General features: G+C 35.1%; 1 protein-coding gene across 1 annotated transcript in view; it reads left to right on the top strand.

The window, feature by feature from the left end:
- The window catches only part of UNC13C (unc-13 homolog C), a gene marked incomplete at both ends in the record, with an annotated part of 584,133 nt that overhangs the window by 312,546 nt on the left and 244,248 nt on the right, over positions 1–27,339 (top strand). Inside the window, one exon of the mRNA XM_079701234.1 lies at positions 4,751–4,879. Within this exon, the coding sequence (XP_079557360.1) occupies positions 4,751–4,879 (129 nt within the window). The remainder of the gene's footprint in view (positions 1–4,750; positions 4,880–27,339) is intronic.

The following is a 27,339-nucleotide window of genomic DNA, read 5'->3' on the forward strand; positions in this document are numbered from 1 at the left end:
ATTCATTTGCTTTGAAGTCATGGTAAAATTAGGTGACTGGCATAAATAGAATTTACATCAATTCTGATCTGCTGGCAGTAGCTGCTGGAACAGTGCATAGAGGGTGATAGAACTGATCCAGGCTCTCATTGACAAGTGATGCCTGCCATTGACATTGAGGGGGGTAGGAAAATGGGAGTGAGGGAGGGGAGTGCCAGCACAGTGCTCAATACCTGCCTTTCCTCAATCACCAGCCTTGCAGTGTATAGGAAACAAAATCATTTCAAACTTGCAAGTCCTCCCCCACCCTCACTACCAGCTGATGACCTTGCTTCTGATTTCACTGGAAAAACAGGAGCAACTACTGGAGAGCTTACTCAAGGTCTGACCACATGCTCCCGCCACCCACCCATATACTTACTTACCTGCATCTGTGTCCATATTCTGTTCCTTCTTTTTTTTTTTATGATTGCTTAGCTGTTTGTTCTCAAAAAAAAAAAAAAAAAAAAAAAAAAAAAGCTGTATCTTCCACTGATGTAATTAATTTCTTCCCCTCCTGAGTTACTAAAACAGTGGTCCATCAATCTTCCTCACTCACCTGAATTATCAGTCTTCAACACTCTACTGGATATTCCCCATCACCAAACATGCTATTATTTCCAGTCTTAAAAATACTACTTGACTCCATTTTCTTCTACAGCTACTACCCTTATCCTTCTTTTCCTTTAATACCAAAAGCCTTCAAAATAGTCCTTTTTACTTTTTCTTTCCAATTTATTTTCTCGAATTGTCTTCTGAACAAGTTTTCTCCTTCTATTGTCTTTTTCTCCTCATTATAGACAGTAAAATTCACTCTTTTTGTCATAGAGATCTATTAGTTTTGACATGTGTGGTTGTATTAACCACCACTACAATAAAGATATAGAACAGTCCCATTAGCCTCCAGTATTTCCTTGTGCTAGACCTTTATAGTCAACCTCTCCTACTTCCTGATCTGTTATTGTCCCCCTATGGTTTTACCTTTTCCAGAACATCGTGTAAATGAAATAATAATCTATGTAGTGTAACATATTGGCTATTCAGCCTTCTTCCTGAGTGTATCTACAGTTCATTCCTTTTTATTGCTGAGTAGTAATTCTTTGTTATATATGATCTGCAGGCATTTGGGTTATTTCCAGTTTGGGGTCATATCAAATAAAACTGTTAAAAATATTGATATATATATATAGTTTTGTGTAAACATAAATTTTCACTTTCATTGGATAAATAACAAGGAGGGAGATTCCTTGGTCATTTGGTAAATGTATGTAAAACTTTACAAGAAATGCCAATTGCAGTTGTTCTACATCTTCTGGTAAAACTCTTGGCATTTTCCATGATTTTATTTTATTTTATTAGTCATTCTAATGATGCCAAAAACTCAGCCGGCCTCTGTGCACCAGTGTCAAATCAAATCTCAGAGACAGAGTTTTGGGTGAAGTAGAAAAGCATAGCTTTATTGCTTTTCCAGACAAAGGGGGGACACAGTGGGATCCTGCCCTCGAAAACTATGTGTCCCTACCTGGAGGGATTCGGTAAGGAGTTTTATAGCAACAGCTCAAGGGTGAGGTTGCGGGTAAGATTAGGGTGTGTGCAGGGCCTGCACTCCTTTAATCTGGCCTCAAGTAATCTGATGAGTTTCTGTGGTTCCTTTAATCTGGTGGCCTTCTTGAAGAGCTTCTCTGGTTCCTTTAATCTGTAATGAAGAATGCTGGCATCTTCCATTTGTTGGGGGTTTTAGTTCTATAAAGAACTTAAAGATATTGTTATGTGTATCCCTGAGGCAGAACCATGACCTGGCCCCAAGGCTGCACTATTGTTTCTTGACTGCTCCTCCCTTGTCTTGGCATCCCCTCCCTTCCCTGATTAGCAACTGTTCTAATCTGCCCTTTGGAACTCAGGGAGGGTCATGGAGGCTGGAGTCTATTCCCTACAAACAAGAAATGGGGGCAAGAAAGACTTCCGTGACCAGGAGCCCCACAGGATCCTGCTCAGTTTCACTAATAGGAATGAAGTTATATCTTATTATGGTCTTAATTTTATTTCTATATTAATTAACAATGTTGATCATGCTTTCTTGAGCTGATTTGCCATCTGAGTTTCTTTTGTGAACAGTCTGTTGAAATATTTTGCCCACTCTTCATTCTTATTGTTGAGTATTGAGTTCTTTATTTACTCTGGATACAAGTCTTTTGTCAGGTACTTTATTTGCTGATGTTTTCTTGCTGTCTGAATTTTGTCTTTTCATTCTCTAAAATTATCTTTTGCCTAGCAAAAGTTTTTAATTTTGATAAAGTCTACTTTATCAGTCTTTCTATTTACAGGTAGTGCTACTGACTAAACTAGGGTCACAAAGATTTTTCTCTGTTTCTTCTAAAAGTTTTATTTTACCTTTTACGTTTAATCCTGGGTTCCATTTTGAGAGTTTTTTTTTTTTTTTTAATAAGTTGTGAGGTATGGGTCAGGATCTTTTTTTTGTATATAGATGTTCAGTAGTTTTCACACCATTTATTGAAGCAATCATCCCTTATTCATTGAATTTCATTCGCATCATTATAAAAAATCAATTGATCATATTTGTTTGGGTCTATTTCTAGACACTCTATGCTGTCCAAATGTCTATACTTTTACCATTACTATGCTGTCTTGATTACTGAAGCCTTATAGCAAATCTTAAAATTAGATAGTTTTAGTCCTCCACCTTTTTTGTTACTTTTCAGAATTGTTTAATAGATTATATTAGTTCTTATTGGGATTTTGTTTGGGATTGCATTAAATCTATAGATCGATCTGTAGAGAACTAAAAATTTTAAAATATTAAATCTTTAAATCCACCCTTATTTTTGGAACCTACTCCAATTAGACTTTTAGCCCATCACTTCACCAAAAATGATCTTGTCAAAATCACCAGTGACCATCACTGCTAAATCTAGTGGTCAGTCATCAGTCTTCATCCTACAGTGTTCAGTATCACTTAATATATTTTATCAATCCCTCCTCCAGGAAAGCCTTTCTTCCCTAGATTCCAGGACACCCCTCTTGCTTCTTTTTTCTCCTATCTCATTGGCTGCCTTTTTTCTCTTCTCCATTGCTTTGTTCTTTCTCATTTGTCTAATGTCATAGGGCTAGAATTACCCAGGGCTTATTTTTTGGACCCCTTCTCTTCTCTGTCCATACTCATCTAGTCTCATTTCTTTAAATTCTTCTCTAAGCTAATAATTCTCAAATTTATATCACTAGCTCAGGCATCTCTACTACTCCAGACTAGTTACCCAAATGTCTGTTTGAAATCTACTTGTATGCATAACAGGCTTCTCAATCTTAACCTGTCATAAACTGAGCTCCTGATCTTCCAAGCATAGTCTTGCTCATCTAGGTTGAGACCACTTCCAGTGTACCAGTTATTTAGGGCTAAAACCTTGGTGTTAGGCCACCCCCCATAGGCCTACAAGGCCTGTACTTGCCCATCTTCAAGACCAAAGAAAGAATCCGGAATCAGCAACAGAGACGTCAATGGTTTAATGGATGGGGGCTCTTATGTGTCTGAAGCAAGGTCCTGGAGTGAGACCTCACTGTGTGCCCCAGGCTCTTGGCCGGCCATGAAGGCAATCTTCACTCCTGGGAGGAAGGGGAGGTTACCAGTTATAGGGGAATTGATGTCAGGTTGGCCCCTCAGTTACCAGGGAAACCAGCAGAGGGGCATGTCCCTCACCACCCCTTTGATAGGTTATCATCGTGGCTAAAGTTAGACCAATCATTAGCTGGGGCCTGGGGCAAGTATGTAGGAAGGTCAGTCAGGTAGTAGAGTGTGGCTGAAGTAGGCACTTGTGGAGCAGGAGATGTACAGAGAGCAAGAGGACAGCCACCTTGGGTGACCTGATCATATACTTGGCGTGTCTTTCTCTCACACTGGTCACCCAATCTGTCAGCAAATCCTGTTACCCGTTCCTTCCAAAATTAACCAGAATAGAATTTCTTTTAACAACTCCTTGCTCTACCATAGTTCAAGCACTGTCTTCTCATGACTGAATTATTGAACTATTCTCATCACTGGTCTTTCTGCTTTGTCCATAGCTGGCCTTAAGGCAGCATAAGGGAGCCTTTTAAAAAACTAGGTCACTTTCCTCTTCTGCTCAAATAGTCTACTTTCTTCCCACCTTGCTCAAAGCTAAGGTTCTTGGAGTAGTCTATTTGCAATTTTTCCACTGGTCCCATCCTGTTACTTCTCTGAATTGATCCACTATTGAAGTCCTTTGTATTAAATTCTATTCCACTGAAATACTTTCTATCCCTCTTCTTTGGTTTATTTATTTTTTTCAGCATGCAACATCATGTAATATATTTTACTGATTTCTTTTGTTTATTGTCTACTAAAATTTAGCTTTGTGAGGAAAGGGATTTTTGTTTCTTTTGCTCACTGCAGTATCACCATTGTCCGATATATAGTAGGTGATGATAAATATTTGTTGAGTGGTTGAATGGAATGAATGAGTGATATTGATTGGTCACTTTAAGTATTTCTATTTGAATATTTACAGCTATGCTCGTTTTCTCTGAGTTGTTATATTAGGACGTTAAGGTGGGTGTTTACACATTTAAAACATTTCTAAGACCACATTTCTCCTGAATACAGAAAGTTCAACTAAAAATATTTATTGAATATTGTTTGATTTGTTTATACGGTTTATACAATGTTTTATTTTTGAATTTAAGAGAATATTTTGTCTACCAGGTTCTGGAGCTGCAAAGCCCCCCAAAGGCCAGCGTGGTGGTGAAAGACTGTGTCAGGGCTTGCCTGGATTCTACGTACAAGTATATTTTTGACAATTGCAATGAACTCTATTCCCAGCTAATAGACCCGGTAAGAAAAGATGTGTGTCTACTTTCTGTTCTAATGTCTGCTTCCATAAGTTTAGAATGACAGTAAGTGGGAAAGTATGTTCATTCAACTGCATGTTAACTGCAGGTTTTAAGAATTTCCATATTTTTTCTTCACATTTGAACATCACTTTCTTATATATGAGAGTGAAATAATTCACTCCTTAAAATAACTTCATGTATTAAAGGTGGATATTGTTGTTCAAGTTTTTCAGGTGAGGAGTTACTTTCAAAAGAATTAAGTGATTTTCTCAAGGTCACACAGTGGGCAAGTGGCAGATTTGGGACTAGAACTTAGGATTTCAACTCCTACTTCTATGTCCTTCCCCTAATTCATCTGCCTCCCTTATCATTTTTTCTCATAAAACTGATAGATGGGGACATATTTATAGAACAGGATGGTAACATTGTCACATATGTAAATTTATTATTAAGAAATATTTCTAAAAATAAAATACAGAAAGTAAATCAAACATGCATATACTTACCACATAGGTGACCAGCTGTTAACATTTAGCAATATTTGCTCTGCTCTTTATTGTTTAAAGCCATTAAATGTTAGACATAAATTGGCATTTCACTTTGTAGTTCTTTCAAATTCCATTCTCCTCCCTTCCTCTTCCTTCAGAAATGAACACTGTTTTAATATTGGTGAGTTTGAACATCTTTTCACATATGCTCAATGAACACTTCAGTTTTATTTTCTGTATATCGTCTATTAATTCCTTGCTGATTTTTCTCTTGGCTTGCCTGTCTTTTGCTTATTAATCTGTAGAAAATTCTAAAGTATATTTTGGATACTAATCTTTCTTTGTTATGTAATTTCATATATTACTTCTTTCTTTATATGTGATGTGTCTTTTTGTTGCATTGAAGTTTTTTAATGCACACTATGATTTATATATATCGCTATTAGTTCTATAGAACTATTGCTTGGGATGGCTCTTTAACATGTATCTATTGTCTATCCACTTCTCTGAAGAATGCAGTTGCTCAAATAGATATTGAAAACGGTGCAGTTACCTGTGGAACTTCCTGGTTAGTTGAGTGGGGCAGATTCTAGAAAGCCGATGTTGGATGAAGGAGCATAGGAGTCTTTCAAGCTAGGTTTCAGGCTGGGTTTCTTACAGTATTCATCCTTTCTGGGGTCACTGACTCCTTAGCCTAATAGGAGAAAACATTAAAGCTGGAGTCTGTCATTGTATAAGCAAAACAACATAAAACCACATAATTGTTCTTAACTTTAGCTTAACATTCCCACTACGTGTGCTATTGTTTGGAAACTTGGTTCTCTGGGATTTCTAGGGATTAAATTGTCTCTGACTTCAAATCTCCCCTTGGGTGGCTTTCTAATGGCTTCCCTTTGTCTCTTCTCTACTCTCTATCTTCCCCCCACAAAGCTCTTTCAATTCTTCCTCTACTTTTTCAACATCGTCTTTATTCTACCCAAAATATAAAAATTAAGCTTTTTATTATACCATGTAAGTTACCCATACATAACTTTATAATCAATCTTACCGGGCTTTACCACCTTTAATTTCCTACTCCTTGCAATTCCAAATTCAAACTGGCCCCTCTCATGAGCCCTAAATTCTATTATTTTCTATGAACTGGCCATCTTCTTTTACATTCATGTGTTTATCCTGTTCTATCTGCCTAAAATGTTCTTCCCCCATCCTCTGCCTTCAAAAAATCCAAGTTAAATATGACCTCCTCTCCTACTAATTCACACTCAGTGGATGAATCAAATCATCAAGGTCAAGTGTCATACCTTATTTAGTGTCTTTCTAATATATTAATACTACTAATAATAAAATAACAGCTTTATTTATATAAGCTATATAGAAATATGTGCAGTTCCCATAAAGCAAACACACCCCTAATAAAAAGCAAATAAATTGTCACATCAAAATGAATCTAATATAGCTTAATATTTGCTTATTTGGCTTCAAAAACAATGTTTGCATGATTTTCTAACTGACTGGTATTCATTTTATGTGGACAGATTTATAGATTTTATATGAAATCTTGTCCATGTGGAGATTGTTTGGAGCTAAGCTTTAAATCTAAGAAAAAGACTTTTCCTTAAACATTGTTATCATTTGAAATTCTAAAGAAAGCACCCACTGGACCTGAATAATTTAGGAAACTAATACTCCCTAGAGTCTTCTGGAACCATCTTGGAAAAATTCTAATAATTAAGGCTTATCTCCCCTCAGTTGACTATAACCCCATTCTCCGAGGAGCTCAAGTTAAGACCTTTTTCCTTCACACTATACATCTGAATTGTCCTCAAATTCTGATGACTTTATCTTCAAAATCAAACACCTTATCTTCACAGTACATCCAGAATCTAACCACTTTTCACCACCTTCATGCTCCCACCTGGTCTGAGTCACCATTGTTGCTCACTTGGATTACTACATAACTTACTAACAGAGCTCAGTGCTTCTACCCTACAACCTCTGCCTATGTTTAACAGAGCAGCAAGAATGATCCTTTTAAAAAGTAAGTCAGATTATGTCACTCTTTTCCACATAATATTCTAAAGTCCCTTCATTTTAGTCATGTTCAAAGTCCTTTCAATGGCAGTAAGACCCAGGATCTACCCATATTGCACCTTCCACCTCACTTACTCTGTTACTCTGTCCTTACAAATATCGTGAGTGGAGAGGAAAGTAACATGAACAATGCTGTATCCCTGGTACCTGCAAGAGTGCCTAGATCATAGTAGGTGCTCAGAAATGTGTTTGTCGAATAAATTGAATGAATGAATAAACAATTACTTTTTTCAAACGATACAAAAAGAAATTACAGGTTATTTGACCCTTTATAAACAAGACTGAAAGGAGTGCTCTTTCATAGGAGACTCTGAGTCCTTCCTAAAGCCTCTTGCAGTTGTATGGGGTAGTGTTGCAGGGTCCTGGACAAGATATGGGAGGAACTGATGAAAGCTACATCTAGTCCCAACCCTTAAAAACATCCTGAAGTTTCCTCTAGCTCTCTCTCTTCTGCTATAGTAACCTGGAAGGACACACATTCCACATGGTATGGATACCAGGTGGAGGACGGCTATCCAGCCAGCTTCAGCAATAACCCATTACTGCAGTAACTTATTGAGGTTAGGAGGTTTATCTGTTACCACAACAAACTTGGCTTATTTTGACTAATAGACCTTCAAATCCATTTCCAACCTGCCACCCAAACTATCTACTTAAAATATATATGACTGTCCTATCTGTAACCCCCATTCATTCATGGGATTAAGTCTAAACTTTGCAATTATTCAAAAGTCCTCTAAGATGTGAGCTCTGACTAGCTCTCCTTATTTCAATGTAATTTTCCCCTTGCTTTCTGTGATTCAGGACACTAAACTCCATGATGCCTCCATCTGCATTGTTTTTATCTACCTGGATTTGCTTCACCTCCCCAAACCCCTTCGTGGCTAACTCGAGCTCACTGACCGTTTCTTCAGAAAGCTGGAGTTGCGGCTCTCTGCTCTCATAATACCCTGACATGTCACCACTAGCACACTTACCATGATGCATTTATTAGGAATATAATGTAATATTTATCTGGCTTGTCTTCCCTACTAGGCTGTGAGTTTCATCTTTGTATCCCCAGTGTTCAACGCTATGCCTGACACAGAGTACAGTTGATTAACTAATTAGTAAGAAAGAAATTTTATAAAAACAGCACTCTGTTACTTATTTATATTCTACTTCACTGACTCCACTTCAAAGTCTGTGGTCAAGAACATGATGTTTGAACCCCTGAGTTTAGATTCTGGCTCTACTGCTTATTAGTTTGGTCGCCTTGGATGAGGTAGTCAGCCTCTTCAACTCTCAGTTTCTTCATCAAGGCATACTTTTAGTATTCATGCCACTTCTGTTTTCATCTGAGTTCTCTCTAGATAATGTAATGCCTGAAACCAAGAAACAAGAGTTTCAGGGTTGTTAGGCACAGTATATTTCTGATTATTTAAATGTAGAAGCTCTCTTTCTTTCTCCAAAGGGGTTTTGAAGAACCATATAAGAATAGTGCTCAGAATAAAAATGAAAAACAAACTTGAGAGATAAGTTGAAATTGTTGCAGTTAGAAGAAATAGCTAAAAAAGGCTGGTGGCACACTCATGGAGCAGCATTTACTTTGGGTGAACCACCACGCCCAATTTTGTCCTTCAGTTTAGCAAAACTAAGAACTCAGGTGTGGCAATGTGGACATAGTTGATTGATCTCTTGCATAAAGACACATGAGGGATCAATCTATAAACTAGCCCAATGTTCTAATTATATTTTTAATTAATAATGAGTTTAAGAATCTCTCATAAGCTTATTAGCTTTTGAGTAACCATTTTTATAAATTACCTATTCATAGCTTGTGCTTATTTTTTAAAATAGAATATCTTTTTCTGGTTGCTATTCTAAAGTTACTTAGCTCTTTGTCAGCTTTTGACATTGCAAAGATGTTCACAATTCTTCATCTTTATCTTTGTCACAGCGTACATTTATGAGAAATTCTCATTTTTAATATAATCAAATTGACCAATTTTTCTGTTTAAAATTTGGAGTATTAAAAAGTCTTTCCCACTCGCCCCAAAATAGAGGATCTCCTTACGTGGAATTTAATAAAATGAATGTGTTCCAGCTTCATAGTAATCACCGTTAGGATTGCCCAACTAGTTCCCCTGCTGTTGTTTCTAAAGCAACCTTCAGATTATGGATTTTCTTTTCATATAGATGATCTTCCAGGAGAGGACAAACCAATACATTTTCAAGTATGTTTGAAATGTTTGCCTTTTTTTTTTTTTTTTTTTTCTATCTTAAAGAAACTGTCGCTTGTTCCTTGAGGTGTCCGCAGAACCTACACTAGTGCCTGGCATATTAGAGTGCCTTTAGAGTCCCTTTGTTTCCCTCCCAAAACAAACTTCCCTGCCTCTTACCTCTGAGGCAGTCTCTATTATTAATTTGATATTAGCTTTCTGGTTCATCTTTATGAACATTTGTTATACATGTCTATTAACCATTTGAGTATATGAGTATGTCTCTCTCATATACTAAATTGTACAAACAAGCAGTGTAGTGATATGGTTCCATGTACTAACTCCAGTACCAGACTAAAAAACGTTTAGTTATTTGATAGGAATGATTCTGTAATTTTTAAAACTTGGTGTTATGTTTTGTGAACTATGTATTCTGATACATTTAGGTACAGTTTATTGATTTTTTTTTTTACAGCTACCTATCACATAAATACACCACAATTTACATATCAATTCCAGTGTTTCACTTTTACAAATAATAGTGCAATGAATATCATAATGCTTTTAAAGAACAGAAGAATGCCTTCCTTTCCTCTGCTTTTCCATTTCTACTATATATGATGCAAACTTGATTGTACCATGTGGTCAAAGCACCCTCTATTTTTTCACATCTTAAAATGTCCTTCAACTTGTCTGATTCCCACAGGAAACACTGAGTTTAATGAGAATAGAAACTATTTTGTTTATTATTGAACTTATAGTACATAGCTCTGTACCTCACATACAGTAGCAGAAATCGGTGAATAACTGCTTACTTAATAGAACTTCTATGCAAAAATATCTATATGTATGCAGTATGTTACTGCTATTCGTTTAAAAATTTTGACCAAGATATCTTCTGAAAACTTTTTTAGAAAAAAAAAAACACCCTCCCACAATATCTTAAATTGGCAACTTACATGAACATATGCATGTCAAGTTTCAGAAAGTTTTCCTTGATTTGTAGATGTGTACTTTTTCAGTTATTTTAGCCAAAAAAGTTGCCATAGCTATTTTTGTTTGTTTTTTCTTTTGTTTTTGCTCTAGTCAATTCTAAATAATTCAGTAATAAAAGGAAAGTTTAAAATAAAATGTGACTTTGAAATTTACAATTGGAAAAATTTCAATTCTATAACTCTTGAGATATTATTTAAATAGTAATCCTTAAGGAACTAGCTAGAAAGTGTCCCTGACTTTCCTTAGATTTTTTTTCCCTTGCAATGGACTTTCTTATGCAATCAGTAGCATTAGTTTAGGGAATGATGTTCATTCTGAAAAGAAGGTACTTTTTCACTACCTCCTGTGATTATTGTCATTACACTAGAACTAAGTAAATACAGACACATTTTAAGCTTAACTTTTCCTTAAATTTTATTATAAAATATGTGGAAGAAAGTTCATAAGTAGAAAATTTCTTCTTAAGTGCCAGCTTCATAAGCAATATATAAATTCTTATAAAATGTTCAATATGAGTGGTATCTTATTTATTGGTGAAGAAGACAGGAACGTGAAAATCCAAAGCCTCAAAAATTATTAGACTGTTATGTTTCCATCATTGTGTATTTCAATCTTTCTAACAAAGTGAGGTCAAAAATTAAGCCACAAATGAAACCTTAATAAATTCTGAAAGAATAAACAACATGCAGAGTAAGTTGTGCCAGTAAGACTAGTGTAATCTTGATTCTAAAATTGGATTATGACAATATTTGAAAAGTATAGACACATTTTGTAAATGAACACTGATTTAAAAGTTCTAAATAAATTATCAAATGGCATATTTAAAATACAACCAGATCAAACAATCTTATCCCAGGAATTCAAGGATTATTTGACATTAGGAAAAAAATTTATCAATATAAATCACTATAATAGTTATCTAAAGGGGGAAGATCATATATTTATGCAATATCTGTAGAATGAGCATATGGTGAAATTTGATGCCCCTTTATGATTAAAAAAGAAACTCTCAAAAAATTAGGAATGGAACAGATTTTCTTTTATTTAAGTTTACATTAAAAAAAACTATGGCTAACATTAACAGATGAAATTTAGGTACATTCATTTAAGAAATAGAGACAATTATCCTATTAATACTGCTGTATAACATAATAGTTGAAGAAATGAGAATATAAATTAGAAAGGAAAAGAACTGTTATAATTTATGAGTCATATGACTATACATGTAGGAAAACTAACAGAATCTACAAAAAGCTATTGGTTCACATAAGAATAAATCTCATTCAACAAATACAAGAACAATAGAATTTCTTTACACTAAAAATTGTGGCACATAGATTACTAGGGAAAGGAATAGACATTTAGAGTGTAAGGAAAATTGTCTCACCATATGGAGCTAGGGGTTGGGGGTTTGTGGGAAGAGATGGTTTCTTGCCTAATACCATATCCAATGTGAACTTAAGAGGATGAAAAAGACAAGTGTTAATGTAATAATAATGATAGTATAGGTTAATACCTTTCTGAGGCATGGTAGGAGAGACTTTTTAAAATTCCAAAGCACAAATTTTAAATAGAAAAATTGATCTATTTAATTATTTTAAAATTGACAATTTATTATAAAGGTACACTGCGAGAAGGATGAAAGATTGCAAAAAATCTTTGCAGTGTCAAAAGCTGACAAAGGACTAAGGAATTCCAAAATAGCAACCAAAAAAGATAGAGATTCCATTTAAACAATAGACACAAAAAATGAACAGGCAATTTATAAAAATGCTTACTCAAGAAGCTTATAAGCTTTGAGAAGTTTCTTAAACTCATTATTAATTAAAGTAATATAGTCAAAACATCACTGAGCTATAATCTTTTATCTAGCAGGTCGGCAAAAATTAATAAACTAGATAATGCCAATGTCTCCATTTCATGAGGAAATGGAGACATTGGTGCTCTCATGAACTTTTGGTTAGCATGGAAACTAGGAACCAGCAATCCTGATATTAGATCTATATATTAGACATATTTGCACAAAGATACCTAAGAAGATATTTAATAGAATATTCACTTTAGCATTGTTTGTGATACTTAGAAGTTGGAGGCAATCCATATGTCTTTCATAGGAGAATAGATACATAAAATGTGGTGGATTTACCCATAGAATATTATGGAGCAGTTAGAAGAAATGAGTTGTTTACCTAGTAACATGGAAAGAAATTAAAAACATGCTGCTGAGTGGAAAAAAAAAAAGAAACAGAAGGTGTTATATAGCATAATACTAGTTAAGTAAATTTAAAGTAAACACACATCACAATAATAACATTTTACAAGATCAGAGAAATAGATAAACACCAAATGTAGTATATGATCTTATGTAGATCAGGAGGAGATGGAATTTTGGAATGGATGAAAAAGGAGTAGATGGAAGGATGGTTGGGTGGATGGATAGATATACAAGAGAGATGGATATATGAATTGTGCATGGTCAAAATATCTGTATTTGAGATTTCAATGTTTTCCCTACTCCAGTAAAAAAAAGAATACATGAAGTCTAAATTTCTGGAGAAAAATATCCTGTATTTGTAATATATTTGGAATCTACTACCTAATCTTCATAAAACCTTTAAATTGATATGAATTTGGTATCCAAAAAGTATAGAACTGGGTTAGATTTATTATTGACACTACCTGCTTCATGTGGTCATACACAATAATAGGAATGATGACCCCTGAAACTATAATATTGTAGCCATAAAGCTACCCTATTAGAATTGATATTGCATTATGTGATTTTTGTTTTAATGTGTTCCCACTTTAGAAATGTTTTTCTTTAAAGGTATACTTAATTCACAAATAATTACAGGCAAAAAAATCAATCTATGATGTGCTTCTTGGTAATTTTTTAATGTCTTTAATTAAGGTGTTTGGAAATGGTGTTTCATTGAAGGTTATACTTGGAGTCGAGTCATCTCACTTACAATTTATTCTTGCACACTGTGTTAACTGGAAAATCAATGGGTCTTGAATCTGTTACTTTTAAAACACATTTGTTGATTCAGATGGGGCATTTAGTAAATCAGATTACTTGAAATTCATGAAAAGTGCAGTAAACATAAAGAAGGAAACATACATTTTCTTATACTTGCTTGATTCTACTTGAATATTTCCCAAACTGCCCTGATCCTAAGAATCACCTGGGGAACTTGACCACCTCAGACCCAATAAAACAGGGTATCTGAGAAGAATCCCAGGAATCCATATTTTAATAAGTTCTTCAAGAGATACTTGACATTAAGCAAATATTAAATAAAATAAAATTTTGTCACTACTTCTGATTTTTTTTCTTTAGATTTTTTTCTTTTTGATAAGTATCCCAGAGAAAAAGAAAATAAACTTCAACTGCAAATTAAATTGCACAAAGAGCTATGGTATGTAAGAAATCTGCTTAAGGAATATTTTTGCCTAATAGTCTGTATTATTTTTCATGGCTTAGGCTGCACTTCCCCAGCTGCCCAGAATTTATAGAATTCTTAATATACAGTAAGTCCCCTACATACGAACCTTCAAGTTGTGAACTTTCAAAGATGCAAATGTGCATTAGCATGTCCAATCATCTAAGTTAGTTCACATGTCTGGCGTACATTGTCACATGTATGCATCCTCTACAGCTGGTTGTGCTTTTGTGTACTTTACAGTACTGAATAGAGTACAGTAGTACAGTATCTTTATTTCAAGCCCAGGATGTCCAGAAGCAAGCATAAAAGCAGTGGTGATGTAGTTGATAATGCTAAGAAGTGCCAGCTGTTGTACTGTACTACTGTACTTTTCAAGGTACTGTACTCTAAGATTAAAAATATTTTCTTGGGCTTCCCTGGTGGCACAGTGGTTGAGAGTCCGCCTGCCGATGCAGGGGACACGGGTTCATGCCCCAGTCCAGGAAGATCCTATGTGCCGTGGAGTGGCTGGGCCCGTGAGCCATGGCCACTGGGCCTGCGCGTCTGGAGGCTGTGCTCCACGACGGGAGAGGCCACAACAGTGAGAGGCCCGTGTACCGCAAAAAAGTATATATATATATATTTTTTTTTATTTTTTGTGTTTGTTTTTTATGTGTTAGTTGTGTGAAAAGTACTGTAAACCTATTACAGTACAGTACTATATAGCCAACTGTGTTAGTTGGGTACCTAGGCTAAATTTATTAGATTTAATGAACGCACTCTTGGAACAGAACTCATTCGTATGTAGGGGACTTACTGTAATTCCCTTTTAGGAGAAAAACTAAGTAGATGTTAGTGATATTACTGAATCATTAGTAAAATAATATAACAATTAAGATCATAGAAGAGACAATATGGTGGTACAGACTGTAAACCCCACCAGAGCAAGAATTATGTCACTTTTGCCCATCAATTAATTCTTCATGTGTGGTATAGCATTCACATATAATAGGTATTCCAAAAACACTGAATGTAATTGTTGTGATTTTTATTTATAACACATGTAATTAAAACTATTTTTTTTCAATTTATGGCTCTTCTACTCACTAACTAGATGTAGCAAAGCAATCACTAGTTAACCATTTTCTTATCTCTAAAATAATCATAGTGATACTTTTCCTCTCTAGTACAGAACTCAACAAACTTTCATTATTATATATTTGTCAATGAATGAGTGACTTTTAAATCCTTAAAATCAGAAAGTTATATGTTTGGAAGTAGCTGGTAAATTAGAAAACAATGCAGAAACATAATTAAAAGAGAAATATAGTAAAAATAGAATTCAAGTTGAGATATCATTATTTACTCGGTGATTTTTACTTAAATGCAGACCTTGAGTTGAAAGGCAAATGTGAAATTCTAAAGGAGGAGATCAGGAACTCTGGGCCATCTAAAAGGGCCCTTACATGGTAATGTTTGATTTTTTTTTTTTTTACATCTTTATTGGAGTATAATTGCTTTACAATGGTGTGTTAGTTTCTGCTTTATAACAAAGTGAATCAGTTATACATATACATATGTTCCCATATTTCTTGCATCTCCCTGCCTCCCACCCTCCCTATCCCACCCCTCTAGGTGGTCACAAAACACCGAGCTGATCTGCCTGTGCTATGCGGCTGCTTCCCACTAGCTAGCTATCTTACATTTGCTAGTGTATATATGTCCATGCCACTCTCTCACTTTGTCACAGTTTACCCTTCCCCCTCCCCATATCCTCAAGTCCATGCCCCTCTCTCACTTTGTCACAGCTTACCCTTCCCCCTCCCCATATCCTCAAGTCCATTCTCTAGTAGGTCTGTGTCTTTATTCCTGTCTTACCCCTAGGTTCTTAATGACATTTTTTTTTCTTAAATTCCATATATATGTGTTAGCATACGGTATTTGTCTTTCTCTTTCTGACTTACTTCACTCTGTATGACAGACTCTAGGTCCAACCACCTCATTACAAATAGCTCAATTTCATTTCTTTTTATGGCTGAGTAATATTCCATTGTATATATGTGCCACATCTTCTTTATCCATTCATCCGATAATGGACACTTAGGTTGATTCCATGTCCTGGCTATTGTAAATAGAGCTGCAATGAACATTGTGGTACATGACTCTTTTTGAATTATGGTTTTCTCAGGATATATGCCCAGTAGTGGGATTGCTGGGTCATATGGTAGTTCTATTTGTAGTTCTTTAAGGAACCTGATGTATTTTAAAAAATCAATATATGCAGCCTCCCAGTAGACATCGGTACTGCTGTCCTCATTGTTTTGACTTTATTTACATGCTTTTTAAATAAGGGGTTTGTGTGTGTGTGTGTGTGTGTGTGTGTGTTTAGAGGCAGAATATACCCTCCTAGTACTTTTTATCATATTAATCGTTTTGGAACATCATCAGCAACAATAAACTTGTATGAGCAAAATGGTATGACATTAATCAAATGGGGTATAATGTAATGATGAGACAGTCTCCATCAAAAGATCCTTATATTTAGTAGCAGTTTTCTTTTAAAGCTCCTAATCTTCAGAACAGTGTCAAATGGAAGGTATAAAACAAAAATACAGCAAACTATCTATTGTACTAACTTCTATAATACATATGTATTTTAACCACCTCCCATACTTGGTGTCTATACATATTCTCTAATACGTGGTCAGCAAAGGCAAAATAGACTGTTATAATCTGGTAATCCAATTTCCCTTACTCTCTGCAGAGCAAGCAGAGAATTCCACCATTCTGTCTTCTAGGTAGCTTATCCGTTCTTCTGCCTCAGTTATTCTGCTATTGATTTCTCCTAGTGTAGTTTTCATTTCAGTTATTGTATTGTTCATCTCTGTTTGTTTGTTCTTTAATTCTTCTAGGTCTTTGTTAAACATTTCTTGCATCTTCTCGATCTTTGCCTCCATTCTTTTTCTGAGGTCCTGGGTCATCTTCACTATCATTATTCTGAATTCTTTTTCTGGCAGGTTGCCTATCTCCACTTCATTTAGTTGTTTTTCTGGGGTTTTAATCTTGTTTCTTCATCTGGTATATATCTCTCTGCCTTTTCATCTTGTCTATCTTTCTATCTTTCTGTGAATGTGTTTTTTTTCCACAGGCTGCAGGATTGTAGTTCTTCTTGCTTCTGCTGTCTGCCCTCTCAAAACAATCTTTTCCTCTTTAAAATTACCCTAATTTCTACCAAATATAGCCAAATTAAGACTAATTTGTTTACAAAATAAGTCTGGTCTCAAGAAACATGGCTTGATGATGTGTATAACGGTAACTGATCATGTACGCTTTTTTTCTTTAATTGTCTTTGCTGTAATTTTTATAAGGAGTCTCAGCCTAAAGTTTTAAAGGCCCTCTCAGGGGCCTGTACGTGTTAGGAGGTAGCCTTCCTGATTTATCTGATAAAGCTCCTGGGACCCTAAGAGTTTCCAGTCTCTGGAGGGAGCAGATAGAATAGATAAATGTTTCAGTTCTGCTTGCAAAGGTATAATTTACCAAATTAGTCTAAGTCATAATTAGTTTGAGGGGAAGGGTTTCCTTATATCTGGAAAACACAGATTTAAACCGGTAATTTTTTTTCAGATAGAAACCATAAAATTAGAACCACATTCACCAGTTCACTCAGTCGTATGTAACTAATCCTTTTTGTTAACAGTTTTATGAAGCCATCAGATTTCCCATTAGAATTTTTAAATTTCTTACGCAGTTCAGCATTATGGTCTGAAAGTCAGAAACTTGTATTTATCCAAAAGTCCTTTCTATAAATCTTCTTGAAAATGTTCTTGAAAAGATTTCTGTAAAGGCATCAGAGTAAAACCATAAATGTCTATGACAAATGACTTAAGAAGGCATGTTTAAAATCTGATTACAGTGCAATTGACAAAGAAACTTAGTTACTGCTGTGACATATAACACTTTCAGATAATAACCAGAATTATAACTGATAACATTTCACCAGGATATATCAGATTTTTAGGAACTCCATATAATTTCTAGAATATCTATATTAATAACATTTACCATACAATATAACCTAAGAAGATTTATTACTCATTTGACAATACTTCACATGTAATTTAACATATCAAATGAATCTAATTAGTTTAATATCTTTCTTTGGGATATTTCAGGGTCCCTTTGAAGCATCCCAAAGTTAGCTAGTGGTCAAAAGGACTTCATTAGAATTTGATTTACGAAATTTTGTCAAAAGAAATTCCAAAAAGTATTTGAAGTACTTGGTCATATAGGATCATAGGTCACTGTGAAACAATAGTTATTTACTTCTTAGCCATAACAACAATAAAAGATTTCAAAGGCAAATACAGAACTGATCACTTAAAAGGCAAAGGAACTTAAAATCTGTTATCAAAGGCAGCTCAGCATTTTAAGAAAACTTGTCCTTTTAACAGAGAGAAAAGTCAAATTCAGGTTTTGCACCAGCTTACTTTTAAAATTCATTTACTCAGTTAAATTTATTCTAACCTAATCAGTCCTGACCATGGACAACACTCTTTTCTCTGGGTCCACTTCCCACAAACATTCCATCACATTCTGTCTCCATCCAGAAACAATCAGCTCTAAGACAGACAGACTTTCTTTTTCCTTCATAAAATGTAATTCCATTCCTCATACCTCCTTTACTAAAAACACACATCCTACTTTTCTTAAACAACCCCAGTCTTTTATATCAGCACTTTCCCTAATTCGAGATTACATTAAAAATCTTATCCCATCATTTTGTGCAGAATTTTTATAGTTTCTTCATATTTAAACTTGTGACTCACCTGGAATTTATTTTGAAATGAGGTGTGATGGAAAATCTTGTTTTAAACTAATGCTTTACTGCAACTTTGGAAATGAGTTAAGTACGAATTATAGTGCAGAATCAAATCAACCAATGATATCTTTGCTTTGTATTCTGTTTCATTCTCAATTACAGCCTGGAGTACTATAAAAAGATTCTTGTTTTCCTATAGTATCTATAACATGTCATCCTGTAAATTATTTTAATGAGATGTTAAATTTGAAAGTAGTTGTCAAGCTCAGAATTAAGAATAAGATGACTTGTTTTCTGTTCTAACCTCATCAACTAAAATTCTAAAAAAAAAATCCAGCTAATGTTAATACTACATATTTTCATACAGCTCTTTGTACACTGATAAATATTTTAAAAGATAGAGCAAAAACTAAAAGAGATTTCATCAAGCACATGCATTAAAAAAGAAAAAAACAGAAAACAAAAACTTCAAGCTCCCAAAGTTATAAAAACAGATATATTAGGAAGTGTAAACTCTTTAGGAGGAAGTGACCTGGGGAGGTAACCACTGAAAAAGCCAGGGGAAAATACAAACAAACTATTCTCTGGTTTGCATATAAGTTCCCTTTGTTCTTGGAATAGCATTTTCTTACAAAACACATTTTCCTTCTTTTTTTTTTTAATATAATGTCAGTCTTTCCTCAGTAATCACCAAAAGCCATGTAGGCTTGTCTATGCTAATTATGTTCTTGCCCAAAGATACCTAACTCTTTTTGGTTAAAATAAATAAATAAAAGATTGAGGGGATTTTGTATTCAATCTATATGCAATCTAGATTATTCTCATCATCAATTTAAATGTTGAAAAATTAACCGTGTGAAAATGTGGTGATTGTAGTGGTAGGTATTGAAATACCAGGAAATGTAGTCAATACTGAGTTAGGGAAGTGCCAAAGATAAAGTTTTAAGGCCTTCACCAGTATCTCTACATGTAGGCTAATTTTAAGCCCTAAATTTGCCAATCCATGCAATAAACACTTGTACATTTCCTCTTGTATATAAAGCATTAGGCTAGATGCTAATTATGCCAAGGTGAATAACTCAGAGCTTTGCTTTCAAAGTTCATTTTCTACTGCAGGTTTCATAAAGTCTAGTCATAGACCCATAGCAGCAACATTACCTGAGAATTTGTCAGAAACGCATATCCATGGGCCCCCGCCAGGAGTTACTGAATCAGAAACTCTGAGGGTGGGGTCCAGCAATCTGCTTTAACAAGCCCCACAGGTGATTCTGATGCATATGCCTGTTTGAGAATCCCTGACCCATATAACTCAGACAAGTAAGGGGACAATTACAAAGCAATGTGGAAAATATGCTGAGGGAGGAAAGACAGGGTGTTCTGTGAGCAGGCAGGAAGCTCAAATAAGGCCCTGGGCTGGGGTGGGTGGGGAAGAGGGGATCAAGGAAGGCTTTCAGGAATAAGTGACTTCTAAGAAAACAGAAAGAATAAGTAGGAGTTGAGCAAGCAGGGTGGGTTAGGTAAAAGAAGGAAGGCATGGTGAGGGATAGAAGACAAGAGAGCGTATTACAAATAAAGGAGGGTCCCACACATGCAAAACCTCAGAGCTATGTGAGGGTTTGCTCCCTCCCAGGAGTGAAGGCTCCAGCGAATTGGACCAGCCACAGTGTATAGCTGATCATGAGGCTTAATCAAGGGTCAGGAGTGTCACAACTACTAATAATAGTGATACTAATACTAATAATAGTGAAAGTAGTTCTGGTGATAGTAAGGCTGAAGAGGAAAGCAAATGCTTTGTAAGCCAAGTTAAGGAGTTTGGATTTGTCCTGCAGGAAAAGCGGAGCCACTAAGAACTTTAAATAGGAGCATCAGATTTGAGTTTTATGAAGATGGCTCTGGCTGCAGAATCGAGAATTAATTGGAGGGGTGAGACTGGAAGCACGGAGAGTACCTACTAGGCTATCAGGGTAATCTGGTTGAGTTAAATTTTCTTATAGGACCTGACTTGTTCTTGCTAAAATAATTTATTTACAAAATATGCCTTAGGTCTTTGGCTTATGTTGAGTAATAATGCATACTGAAAGATTAAAGTCTTATCTCTTAAATAATGGCTTCTAATTTGGGGATCCAGGGCACAGTGGATGTTAATAGAAAATAAGGGGGAATCACAAGCTATTTTCAGTGTATTAAAAGGTCCAATAAGAATCATACATCTGCGTGAAAGCACATTAAAATTTATGTTTCCTTCTTTTTCATCTGAAGTTATGTCAACTCAGTATAGGTTCTGTGGTCATTTAATGCTGATTAGAAACTCCATCTTGACCTTTGTTTATCCCTAGAGAACAAAATCATGAGAAAATGAGCTTTTTGCTTGACTGATGCAGTAGGAAAGAAAGATAAATAGAATCTGTGGGAGAAACTAAATGCATGTATCTTGCTATTTAAAGATTACAAACTGTGGCATGTTATCTATTATGTGGTAGCTGGACCTAAGGGAATTAGGGGGCTAGCCAAGAGTTAGGCAGAAAAATGACCTGAAATGAAAAGAAAAATTAAATTTCATGAAAATAGTTCAATTTTTGAGATTAAAAATCATATTTTATTTATAAGTAATTACACTCAGAGCTACTGTGAGAAGGAAAAGCATCAGCTTCCATGAAAGCCCCGCGTTCTCAGTATTTGAACAGACCCCATTTCAGTGTTCATTTGTCTTCAGTATAGGGAGCCTAGTGGGGTTTGATGCCATTTTGTTCACAGTCAAATTCATTTCCTCTCATCTTCTGAGTGGCAGGTGCTTTTGTAATCAGATTGAGCAGATGACAGTTTGTACTTTTAGTGAGGGACAGTATGAATTCAGTTTAGTAACATTCTTTTATGGAAACAGACTCATATGACTCTAAATAAAAAGTTTAAAACCTTTAATGAGAACAGAGACACCATATCTAATGTTCACCTCGGAGCACTAGAAGTGTAATATGGCACTGATTGTACTTACTGTGTTCCCCATTAAATGACTTAATGGACCTTATTCGATGTAATTTGTCTAGGAAGTGCTGGTAACATACTTATCTAGTGATTGATTCTCACTGACCAAGAGTTGTGAGAACTAGAACACGGTGAATGAGTAATAGTAGCATACATGAACCACTTTTGCCTGGACATAAGAACACTCCAACTCAATGTGCTGTTACTGGACTAGGCCTTATTAACACTCCAACTGGGTCATAACCACCATGCAGGGTCCTGCATTTCCATATGTTGTCGCTGACTCCAGCGCTGTGCCTGGAGCAGTAGCTTTGACTGAATTGGTTATGGCCCATGGGCCCTGCATTGAAGTAGATTTTCTTTTTATTTGTCTAAATTTATGTTTTATATTTGCAAGATATCCTTTGTATTACCTAGGAATCTGGGCTAGCCTAGAAGTCCATGTTGCTTTACAATTTTATGCATGTCAGCTATGCAAGCTAGGAGATGCAGGTTTTCTGATAGAAGAGTCCGAGCCTTTCAGGTCAGTCCTTATGTGAAAAATTTTTGAGGATCCCCGCCTGCTCTTCATCCCCACCCCCAGCACTTGACCCCCAGCAGCAGTTCATCTTTGTGAACATAGTAGAAACATTCTTCAGAACTTCTTCAGTTAGAATTTGTCTTCCTGAAGGCTCAGTACTTGGACAGCTCATCTTATTCTATTAGAAAAATATCATAGGTTTTTATAAAGAAAGGAAAATATATTAGTTTCATTTCCACATTTAGAAGATATTTAGACTTATGTTAACTTTTCTGACATTTGCAGCACTTTAGGTAAAGTGTTCTAGGAGAATTTGTTCAGTTGTTCCATACAAGCAAAGCAATTTGGGACATTACTTATGTGTGTTATTTTATTTCCTATTTTTGTTAATGGGTTTTTTTTTTAAATCAAGCATTTCTCCCTCAGATACAAAGACCTTGTTTTTATTTTAAAAGCATCATTATTATAACTATTCTGTGATTCAAAATTAATTGCTGATGTTTTATCTGCATATAATTTTGTTGATGCATTCTCTACCTGCTGTACAACAGATTTTGTTCCATAACATGGCAAAATGTTATAAAGACGCTATCAGCTTAGGGTACTTATGTTTAGCCCTTCCAGATTTCCCTTATGGCTTTACAGATGTGGATTTTAATCCTGCTTTGTATTTTCCCTGAGATTCATTTTCCATCCCAAAGTCAGATCCCCGGTAAAATATAAAAACATTTTATATTTTACTTATGTGCACAAGATACATGTGTGCACGTGCACACACATACACACACCTATATGTGGTACCTGTAGTGTTTTGTTTGTGATATCTTGTTTCTATAATATGTGGTACTAAAATTGTAAATAGTATCAGTTAATTGGTTTGAAAATGATTAACTGTTTGACCCACAATACTGGCAGTAATTGTAATTCCAATTTGCTAGAAGAAAGAACTCTCCACATTGATGGGAAGAGAAGGTCTCTCAGAGATATTTCTATTAAAAATCATCTTGAAAATGGATGATATCTTATGTGGCACTATGCCTCAGAGCTCACAGATGTTACAGAAAATCCATAGAAGATGTTTTCTTCATTTTTCTAACAACTAGCTAACCTGTCTTTAAAACATTTTTGGACAGCCCTCAATTATATACATATAATACACCCAGTCAGCTAAGGGCTGCAAGGCCCCGATGTCCCCACAAAACAGAGCACGACACTATTCTGTAAGACCAAGTTAGATCTGGAATTCTGGGGCTCTAACATGTCTATCTCCCTATGGGAAAACTGGCTATATGTTATCAAACTTCAGGAGCTAGAAGTGGCCGTACAGTTCCCAGAATTTAATTATGCATAAGATCAGCTATTAATGAAATAAAAATTACATATTAGTTCAAATCTATATTAACCATCTGTTTATATCAAAATTGTGTCTTAGAAGTTAGAACAGAAGGTACCAACAAAACATAAGAAAGTATGCCAGCTCCCACACACCTTATACTCCAAGCAAATCAAACAGTTCCTCCCATACATGGCTCATATTTTCCTCCTGCTTTCCCTTTTTTTTTTTCAATAGAGGTCTTCCTGCTGCCGTATTCACATTTCCCAACCCTACCTATCCCTAAAAGCTCAATTTAAATACCACCTTTTCTATAAAGATCTTTTGATAGATCTAACAGTAAATAATTTCTCGCCACTCTGAACTCCTATTTGGGAATTTATTTCCCTTATATTATTGTTATTTTGCAGGTCTTAAGTCACCTATTACACCACAGGCCTTTTGGAAGGAGGATTTGAGTTTGATTCATTTCTAAGAATCCCTTTCTTCCTCCTCCCCAGCCTACATACCGTGACTTGCATGTGTTATCTGCTCAACAAATAGTGATAGAATGAATGAATTCAAAAAAAAATACTTAAAAGTTCCTAGAGAGAAAATGCAAATAATTCAACAAATTATAGCTACTGTGACTACAGCAATTGAGGAACCAAATTTTAATTGTTTTTAAGTTTCATCTAAATTTAAATAAACACATTTGACTAGTGGCTACTGAATTAGAAAGCATAGCTCTAGAACTTAGACTATGGAAATTCACACTGTACTAAAACAGTCCAGCTGGACCAGGACCAGGGTCCACTAGGATAAGCCTCCCTGTGTTGTGCAAGTGTAGGGTTAACACTTAAATTTTATACTAAAGACACCTCACTTGCCTCACCCTAGTCCCAGCCCTGCATTTCAATGACACTTAGCAGAAATTTCTCACCACTGATACTTTGTCTTATATTGTTGCACCCCTCTGAAACCACTGATGGCATTGTGGTGCCGTTACTGACTATTTGAGAACAACACAGCATCATCCATAGAACAGATTGTTCACAGATCTACAAAGTATTGTTTCTGCTATTGTGGGAATCAAGGCATGTTTCCTTTTACCCCATCTTTTTCCCTTGGTAGCTTCTCAAATATCAGACCTTCTTTCTATAATCAAATCAAATGTCGTCTCCTCTGTGTAGTGACTCTTGGTGCTTTGAATATTCACTTCTCCTGACAAAACTGGGTTTAAACAGTTGAAAATCAGTAAAACCTAAACAAGTTGTTTAATTTTTCTAAGCTTCATTTCCTCCACCCACCCGCAAAACATGGTGATGCTAACCCCTAATTCATGTTTATTATTAACTATTTAATGAGAGTCTGCTATATGCCTGGTATCTGCACTAAATACAGATCATTCATTCAGCATGGGAGATTTGGCCTTTTGTTACACAGAATAGATTTAGGTTAATAATCAAGTAATTAAGTGTGATAGTTTCTGTCATGACTGAAGTGCTCCTGTTTCAGTAACTGAAATAGAGTCGGAACTTATTAAATAGTAGTTTTTAGTATTATCCTTTCTATTATTATTAAGCCTGAGGAGTCTATTTCATAAAATCCAGAACATGAATGAATCAGTATGGCATTACTGTGTTAAACAACTATAGATACATTTCACTATATTGTTGATAAAAGAAGACAATTAGAATCATTTTCTCCATGAAGGAATGGTTTATTCTAATATACCTTATAAAAATCTCCCAGAGCCACAAATGAAGAAAAATAATTAATTTTGCCTAGCCACCACACTTGATAAAACTGAATATCTTTGTGTTTTTATATTCACAAGTAAATTACAGAAATAGACTTTGTGGATTAAAGGATTTTTAGCCAAAGAGGAGTACATTTTGAATGTTGGTATTCACCAGTTGAATGGTATGGTGTTACATCCTTATTTTATTTTAATGCTGGTAGTATTGAACTGAGGTTATTTGGGGTAAGGTTAATTTGGAGATTAATTAATTTGGTACCATCAACAAAGGTACCCCCTTTACTTAAGCCCTTTCCTTTCTTGCTTATTGCAATCCAGCCTAACAGCCACATTTACAATTAAATTGTTAATTGACTTTTAGATTACTGTTCCCCATGCAACACTAAACTCGTAAGTAATGACTCAGGCATTAATAAGAAGCCATACAATTTAAAAATATGCACCACAAATTTTATGTTTACCCACTGAATTGATAAATGCAGCAGGAAATTCTAGATGGGTGCTATCAGCTGTAAAATTAAAGATAGTATGAAGAAAGCACAGTCTCCTTTTGGTTATTTGCAGATGCATTATCTGGTTTGAAAGAGCCTTAGATTCACCTTTTCTATTTTTTGTTTATGACAATTTCCCTAATTTATTACTTCACTAATGGGTGGATAAATAATGAAGAAAAGTGCCACTCAGATCAGTCAGCTCACATGGCTCAAGGAGGAAAATAAAAATATATGAGGCCCTGTTTGCTCTTCTAATTACCCATCATATCATTTTCTACTATTTTTTTAAAAAATGAGAGTTGACTGTATTAGAAACTCTGGTTAGTCAGGGATCCTCAGTTATGTTAACTACATACCCTTCTTGTGTTTTACAGGGTGGTAAGAAATAATGGGCAACTTTTGTTTCGTATGAGCTCATTGATTCTGCTTAGTATCTGTTGTTAAGTTTTTGTGTCATTATCGCTGATATATTATGTAGAGCTAGCACTTGGTATTTCTGTAACACTTAGTATTTGCTTGGTTCCATGTTAACTACTTCCATCTCTCTACACACAGATTAAAACAACACAAAACGAAAAACAGTATGGTGGCTTGTGTTGCTTATTCAGTAAGTGATGGAAATGAACTGATACCTACTTTGCTTAGTGACCCCATTTAGCATGGCTGTTAAACAATGAGAAATAGTCAAATTTAGAAAAGCAAAGCCCTAGTAACTGTCTATTTTTGCTAAGTTCAACATAAATTTTGGAACCTTGAATTACCCTCAAGCAGTTAATTCACTACATAAAATCAATAAATACCATACCATGAAACACAGACATTTGGATATACAGGTAAAGTTTGGTTACTTGGCATTAAGCCTAGAGAAAAATAGAACTTGAGATCTTTAAACCTCCTTTCAACTCTCAAACTCTCTATGAGCAATCTGACTGTTATATCATGACAACATGTGCAGATACCTCCATGCCAATTCTCCTCAAATTACCCCTGCCTGCATCTTCACTTTCAGCCTACTTTTGACAAAACAGGAATTTGGTGTTTTCAAGTTGAATCATTCTGATTTCTAAACTGACATCTTGTCACATTTTTATTTGTAGATTTCAGTTTATAAGCCAGCATTCCAAAGACTATTTACAGCTTTTTGGCCTCTAGTAACAGTGTCTCACCTAGGTATCTGGATAAGGTATAAGCATCTAAACTTCTCACAGGTATAAAAAACTAAATTAAAAAAAAATCCCACTGACATAAACTTAAAAATTAAAACATCAATCTTGATTAAAATGTAAATTTTCACTAATCATTAATTTTCCTATTTGGAATAATTATCAAGCATTTGAAGGGAATGTATAGAATAGAAGTTCTTAAGTCTAA

The sequence above is a fragment of the Hyperoodon ampullatus genome, assembly GCF_949752795.1.
Source record: "Hyperoodon ampullatus genome assembly, chromosome: 3".
In the NCBI taxonomy this organism is placed as follows: domain Eukaryota; kingdom Metazoa; phylum Chordata; class Mammalia; order Artiodactyla; family Ziphiidae; genus Hyperoodon; species Hyperoodon ampullatus.